This window comes from Pelecanus crispus, chromosome 15 (assembly GCF_030463565.1).
Source record: "Pelecanus crispus isolate bPelCri1 chromosome 15, bPelCri1.pri, whole genome shotgun sequence".
Classification (NCBI taxonomy): Eukaryota; Metazoa; Chordata; class Aves; order Pelecaniformes; family Pelecanidae; genus Pelecanus; species Pelecanus crispus.
In genome coordinates, this window is record NC_134657.1 from 7,529,409 (window position 1) to 7,537,134 (window position 7,726).

The window sequence follows — 7,726 nt, forward strand, 5'->3', positions numbered from 1 at the left end:
GGAGAATGGGTCTCTCCAGCTCCTGAGCAGTGCTACCTCCTTCCCCTATTACTCCCTAAAGGTAAGGCTTCCCCCCCACTCAGGAAATGCCAAACCCCACCACAGCCAGGGAATATCCACCATTTATCCAATTGGGATGAACGTCAGGTGAAACTAATAGCCCTCACTCAAACCAGAAGCAAATACAGGGCACGAGAGGCAATGCAATTTTCTTTGCTATTGTGTCTAAGGGAGATGCAGAAGACATTCCAAAGAAAATGTGCTGCAGGGAAGAAGTGAGAAAGACACAGCTGGGGAGAGCCCTGAGAGCAGGGTTTCCAGAGTCCTTTTGGGCAGAGTGCTTGCTAGAAAGGGAGTAGCCTTCTGTGCAAAATACAGCTCCTGTCATTTGTTCCCTGTCGTATTTAAGAAAAGTTACTCTCGTGCCACTTGCTAAATGAGCAGGATTGTATTGGAGATACTGGCTCCCACTTTTATTTTCTCCTTCCCGAAACATCACAAAGAAGCTAGAATTTTGCATAAATAACAAACCTTCCATCATTGTTGCCACAGTTAGGTCTGCAAATACCTTTCACAACTCAAAGCGGGATGGTGGGAGCTGCAGCTCAAAACCTAGGAGTCTGAAGAATGAAGTGTGTGTGCATGGATGTGAACACCCTCGATTCACGTACACAATTACCTCCGCAGCAAGGCCATTAATTCTGAGAATTGCAGAATATTGGCCTGGCTTTGTAACTTTCCCAGGCTCTTAAGCAGATCCCTGCACTGTAATGAGATGTTGACATATCTCCTCCCACACCTCCTTCTGCCTTCCACTCTATAGCCTGGCTCCCCAGGGAGCTGGCTGACAATAGCAGCGACATGTGTGTTCCCAGCAAATTAGTAGAAAACTTTTGATTAGTTCATCTGGGTTGGTTCTTAAAAGGAGGTGGGAAGCAAGAGATGACCTGTCTTCACAACCATCAGCAAAGTTCCCCTTTCCAGCACAATGTGGGGTGTTAGAGCCCTTGGGGCACCGATATTCCTTAATGGCCCTGATAAGCCTCAGCTGAGGCTTCCATCCCCACCCTCTGCCTGGGGGCCATTTAAGCTCAGGCCTGGGAATTTCCTCTTTGCCTGAGCTGCTGTTGTAGCTGTTCCTGTTCCTGGGGCTAGCTAGGTTATAGCCAAAGCTAGTCATGGACCTTGCTGTGGCCTCTGACTTGTAGACTGATTTCCTGGCTTGACCTTGGACCTGCCTTATAATTGTAAGCTTGCCTGAAGATCTGGACTCTTAGTTGAATGCAACCACCACCTCCCAGTCTACTGTTTTCACGCTTGTTTGGGTGCTGTGGGGTGGAGCCTTGGCTGGCAATCCTCTGCCTTGCTGGCTGCGGTGTTGCACTTGGCTCCCCATCTCTTAGGGAGCAGCAAGAACTTAATTATGGCCAAGCTTCCAGCAGCCTCCTCTAGCTGAAGCTTTGCATCTTTCTGATGGGCTTTGAGATGTGTCAATGGTAAGCACAGAACAAAGCTCCCCACATAGTTATGAGTTATTTCTGCTGTTAGTAAGAATGATATGCCTGACTTGTGATCTGGCGCAGGTTAGCCAGATGAAGTTTTACTGCTGGATGCTGATAGAGCTGGAGTTTGTGAGACCCTTTTGGATGTCTTAAAGGCTCTGCAAGAAGAGCTATCGGAAAAAAAAATGAAGTGGTGTGGATCAACTAATAATTTTCGTAGCTGGGGAACTGCATAACAAGTATGGACATTGCTGAGCTGTTTAAAAGCTACTTATTTGTTTCAGAAAGCTTCCTTCTCACCAGTATCACTCATTACACCTTTGAAGTCTGTATCCTCCCACAGCTCTTCAATTTTTAAAGCCTCTGGTTTGGTATTGATTACATGTGGCAGATTGCAAATGGTCTCAATTTATCTCACTGCTTTCTTTCTACAAGTAGTGTGCAACACTCTTCCAGCCCAGGGTGAGAAGGTACTTTGAGCAGCAAGAGAACAGAATTTGTTCAATTATATTCTATTCCGATTAGAACGCAATCCTTCTGGCTGCATGGGCCTGTATCTTTGTGGGGTGATATTCTGCTTTCTTTCTGCACTCAGGAAAATTACTCATATGACTTATATGTGCCTTCTAATTGAACTAGTGGCCTGTGACTTGGAATCTACATCCAAATTTTAGCTTTGAAAGAAGCCTGGGGAACCCTTTTAACTCTATGTGTGCCTGTTTCTAGAACTTGCACAGTAAGAGATGCTGTGCGCTTGGCCAACATGTATGGAGTGACTGGCACAATGGAGCCTAACTTCAGTTAAAAGCAATACAAGAAATCGGTCTGAGTCATGAATATTGAGCCTGGATATTGTGTTTGTGTTGCCCTCATTGCTTCCTCTCACAGTGTGGGTTTGTTGTTGAGCCATGGTATGTTTGGGATGCAGCTGCCCAGAGGTCTGCTAGCCCTAATTTATCATCTGGTAAAGTTCTTCTAATGGGCTACCAGTAAGTGCTTCATGAGCAGGTCTGTCCAAGTCCTTGGAGAAAACTGTCTTAGCTTTAATTCTGATGTGCATATTGCTACAGCGGGCCAGTAAATAAGTAAGGCAAATAAACATACCAAAACACCCAACAATGGCAGGGAGATGGGCACCCAAAATGTACAATTTTTAACAGAAGCATTTAATGAAGGAAAACTAGCACTCATCTGTATTATAAAATCATCTTACACTTAGCATTGTGTGACCCTCATTTTTCTGATAATCTTCTTCTAGGGCAGTATATTCTGAGACAAATAACATCGAGCAGAACACAGGACCGCTGGATTCTTTCCCTGACTCGTGCCATAGATGAGCTGTGCCTTCTGGTAAGACCTATGCTACCTCAGCTTCCCCTGGAGTTAAGGAAGTTTTCTCCCTCCTGCAGTGCTATGACCACGCATATACAAATGTATCTAAAAGGCTACATAAATGTTCAGCTATCGCTGAAATTCTTAAATAATACTGATCATTTGAGGCAGATGAAATAATTGATAATTGCTGCGCCTTCAGTACAAGAATATCAATATGTTCTGCAAACAACAATAGTGATGACTGCAGAGAACAGAATATTTCTGAGGTATATAGTGACTATTATCAATTGCTCTAAATTTTTTTTTAATCTGGGGAGAAATTATAGAAAATTAATGAGAGGCAGAATAATTAAAATTTAAAAGGGACCATCTTGACCTGGGAATGTACGGTTTGGGTGCAGCTCTTGGGTGCTGTGTGCTAAATCACTTGAGTAGAGAGACAGATGTAAAGGATTGGCTAGCACAGAAAGCAGCTTCAGAATCTACTCTGTAAACAGAGCAGTGCTGCAAAGCTCAGAGCCAGCTCGGAAAGGAAGACACTGCTTGTATTTGAGTGCCTGTGACTGCAGGCAGCTGAGAGCAGTGAAACCACGCACTGCTCCTGTCTTTGCTTCCAGCTCTGCAAGGTGTGGGCAAAGATTCTAGCAAGGCAGAGAGTGGAGAAACGGCTGCTGTTCAATATCTTCGCTGGTCTCTTCATTTGGATGAGAGTTGAACAGGAATATTTACTTGGGTACAGGGTGAAGAGCATGGAAAAATGATCTGAAGTCAAGGAACTGTCTGAAAGTGCCTAAGCCTGATATTCTTAGCAAACAGCAGTGCTCAAAGGTGGAGGAAGATGCTAAAGCTAGGCATCGGGAACCAAGCAACCTACCAAAGCTAAGACAGCAACTGTTTGGGACCTCTTGGGATCATAATCCTAGGAAGAACAACACCAAATTCAGGAGTACTGTGGATTCAAAAGCAAAATAATAGCTATTGCCAAACTTCCAGCAGCCACATCTACTTCAAAACTGAGGTTAGGACACTGCTGGAAAACATTCTGAACGGAAACAACCTGTGCTGGCCAGGTCCTGGGAAAGCAGGTGGCCAAAAGAAACCTTTCCCTCCTTGCTCCGTTATACTCTCTGGTCAAGTGTTTTTGTCTATGTGTGGAAGAGGCAGAAAAAGCCTTTGCAAGTTCTTCCCAGGTGTGTCACCAAAAGCAAAGAAACCGTTTTGGATAAGAGTGTGAGTTGATTAGCAATCTTCTTGAAGAATGTCTGGCCAGGACACTGAGGACTTTGGAGCAGAAAACCTCTCAGAAAAATCTCGGATGATTCCTAGCCTCCCGCCATATGACATGGATGACCAGCTCCTTCCCAGGGAGCCACGGAGTGCCTGGTGCTGCTTGGCATGGACCTTGGTGGTAGTCACCATGAACTCCTTGGTCTTTTTCATGAATTTGCTCCTGATGTTTTTTATCTTCACCATTGTGCTGCTTCCTACCATTGTGGTGGTTTACTTTGGCTTCCAGTGCCACTCTCGGGTAAGTTAAGCCTTGCTCCATTTGGCTGCCAACAGACACCTCTAAGGCAGGGCCATCTAAAGGGTTTTATTTTAGCCCATGGGGGGACATCGGCTGTAAAGGCAAGGCTAGACCCCCAAGCTTTGGCTTTGTTTTCATAAGAGGTGTGTATGTGTATAATTTTTTTTGGGGGGGGGCTGGAGGGTGGAATGTGTATAGACTGGGCTGACAAGAACAGGTTTATGGTGGTGCATGCTGACCTGCAGGCTCTTGGTTGTACAAGAGAGCGATCTCTTCTGCTTGGTGCCTGTGACGCAGCTATCGGCAAGGCTGGCATGTGCATTTGTCTAGGGAAGTATGGGCTTTATGGTGTCTGGACTAACTCTCTTAAAGTAGTTGGGCGGCACTCATACATTCAGCATCAGTAGGTTAGCACAGAAAGGCTCTCATTGGAGAGGCAGAACACTGACAGTGCTGCTGCTAGTTGGAGTGAAGCATAATTCATAGTGAAATCATGTACCTCTGGGCCAGGCAATTCCCACTGTGGCTCTGACACCTTCTGGAAATGTTTTACTGTGGGACGCAAATGTGTGTGATGCCCAACAGGGTAAAGTGGGATGCTCTGGAGGGCCTATAGAGAGCAAAAGTGTCTCAGAGGGGTCCTGATCTACCTGAATGGTCATGCAACCCTTCTTCATTGTGGGTTGCAACACTTCCCTTTTACAGTCCATGGCTGTTAGGATTTTTGCATACAAAAGGGCAGGTGCGTAGAATGACTTTTGTTTTATTGAAGAATAAGTCTTCACAAGAAATAACCTAATAAATTCTGGGAGAAAGTGCAGTGTGGGCCATTGACTTGGTAAAATGGCTGGTCTGCCTCCACAAGTGCAGTGTGGATGCAGATTCTTTAAGACATGAGGCTTTTTAGGGTAGGTTTAATAGGAGATTGCCTGTAAAGCCCTTAAATCAGTTTTTCCTATGATCTGAAACTGGTCCTTGAAAGCCATAATAAGGACTTCAAATTGGACCCAAAATGGGAAAAAGTGTGAGGACTGCCTCCTGGAATTACGCCTTCCAGCTTCACCCTGCTCCACCCTCACCTTGGAAAACCTCAAGTTCTCCTTTGCACACACAGTGTTCTCCAGTCAAAGGCTTTGAGGAGATGCAAAAGGTTTTCTAGTACAGCCAAGTACATCAGAATTGAAAGCAACTGTGTTGCTGTTAGCTGTAAGGGCTCTTAACACAGACTTTTCTTTAATAGGCATAGAGAGGGATTATGGCAGTATGGCTTGACAAGAGTGGTCCTTTGTATTCGGGCTAATGCTTTTGAATGCCTTCCTAGTAGACAGAGGCCAATTTCTGCACTGCAGATCCATTAGATGGATTTTTTTCAGTATGATGGGTCGTGTTTCTTGTACTGCTGGAAGAATATGGAACAAAGAAAGGAAACTAGGGGACGTGGGGGTTGCCTGTAGTATTTGTTAATGCAGAACAACTGAGTGGCTTGACTCGGAGCTCCTTGCTGCCAGGATGAAAGGAGGGCTTTAAATACCACTCAGCAAGGACCAGTTAGTGTGCTGAATGCTTTGCAGCAACAGGGGGCGAAGAGGCTTTTCTGGCAGATTTTTGCAGTGCAAAGAGATGCTAGGAGGTAGAAACAAGTACAGCGTGTACACAGAAAACAGAACACAAAGGGGTCTGTTCCAGGGCAGGAGTCTGGAGAGTCTCCAGCCAGCGGGTAGCTATGGATTGACCAACCCCTGTCTGCAGAATCTAACATCTTGCTGTATTTTATTTACGTTGTTATAATTTCCACTATGTTGTGCCACCCCCGTCGATGTAGCAGCAGGAGGCCTTTTTATTTGGTTCCTGCCTATCACATGCTAAGCTGTGCTATTCTGATGACTTAAAGATTAGCGTTTCCTGCTTCACCATCAGTGTGCAGTGCTCTTGTCTCACAGTGATGCTGGAATAATTGAAAGCTTGATTAAAATGTGTTGTCAGTCACGTAGTGTAGCCTGAAGATTGCTGAGCTCAGCTCGGAGAGGGAAGAGGTGTCTTTCTGTGGAAGCGCGCGAAACTCAAGGGTACTTCAGTCACTACTCCACCACCACCAGGTCTGTGACAAGTTCTGTCTTGTTCTTCCCACAGGTGCTGCACTCAGCTGCCCGCTACTGCAAAAGCATTTTGGATGACAACAGCTCTTCTGCCCTCATCATCCTTGGCTTTGTCATCATGTCCCCTCTCATTGTGGTGGCCATGGCTATCTACTGCAGCCTGGCAAGGCGTCTCCATCTCTTCATGTGCTTCCAGCCATACAGCAGGGCTGTGTACAAGGGGGTGAAGTGGCGCTGGTACGAGGAGGGAGGCCTGTGCAGCTGTGCCAAGGGGTGGAACACTCAAGTCAAGGCCTGGGTATGAGTTTGCAGCACCAGAGGCCCTGCCCTAGCCAGCACCCTCTTCTTCCTGCCCTGCCCCTCCCCACCATCACCTCCCAGAATCGGCACCCTGAGGTCTCTGCAGATGAAAGCTGTGTAGTACCTAGATGTGAGAGGAAGGGAAACCTGTTAATGAGCCATCTCCCACAGCTTTGTCTATAAGCGGGTAGGATTCTGCCCACCATGAGGGAAATACAGAAAACACAAGTCCTTGATGGTGAAGACAATGTTGAGCCCTGAAAAGAACAGGGACTCTTCCCAGTGCCTGTTGCATTCAGAGCACAGCACTGTTTCCAGTCTCGACAGGGTGTTCTGCCTCACGTGGAACACAGAGTACATGTGTGTAGGATTAAACAGTGGTGGGAGTGGCTGCTGACTTTGCTATGTGCCTCAGAGAGGTCTGTTTGGAAAAGGCAGCCTTTGGAGAAGCATCCAGCCAAGAGGAAGCAGCTGTAGTTTTCCCAAGTGCTGGACTGCCAATGTTTCTAACCCATTGCAAAGGTGTCTGTAGGTCACTGCCTCTGTGATATTTGGGATCCATCACTTTCCTACACATCAGATATTCGTCCCACACATAGACATGGGAAAGAAGGATTGCCAAAGCATGCTTATGTTCCTTTTGCTGTTCCTGAGTCAGGTCACTGGGTGGGCTGTGGAAAAAAATGCTGATCTTTGGGTCTTTTCCCTGCCAGCTGCTGATCTGAAATATGCTTTTCCGGTAATGGCTGATGGTTATTAACAGCAAATAGCTCCTTGTCCTTTATGCTGTAGTCAGGTGGTTTTGTGTGGGGCTAAATCTGGCTGAGGGTTCAGGTCAGTTTTAGGATTTGTGGCAGAAGGAGCTGAAGACTCATGGTGGTTTCTGAGCATTACAAGTTCTCCCAGATCTGGGCTAAGAGCTTATTCCTGCAAGAGTGAGTGTATAATGTCTTGTTTTCTGAGGG

The 7,726-nt window shown here is 46.1% G+C and overlaps 1 protein-coding gene across 1 annotated transcript; it reads left to right on the plus strand.

Moving 5' to 3' along the window:
- The first annotated feature begins 4,095 nt into the window (after positions 1-4,095).
- Positions 4,096-6,765, plus strand: TMEM278 (transmembrane protein 278). The gene is made up of 2 exons (XM_009484024.2): positions 4,096-4,365; positions 6,496-6,765. Exons 1-2 carry the CDS (start codon positions 4,096-4,098, stop codon positions 6,763-6,765), a joined length of 540 nt encoding a protein of 179 aa, XP_009482299.1.
- Positions 6,766-7,726: the final 961 nt, after the last annotated feature.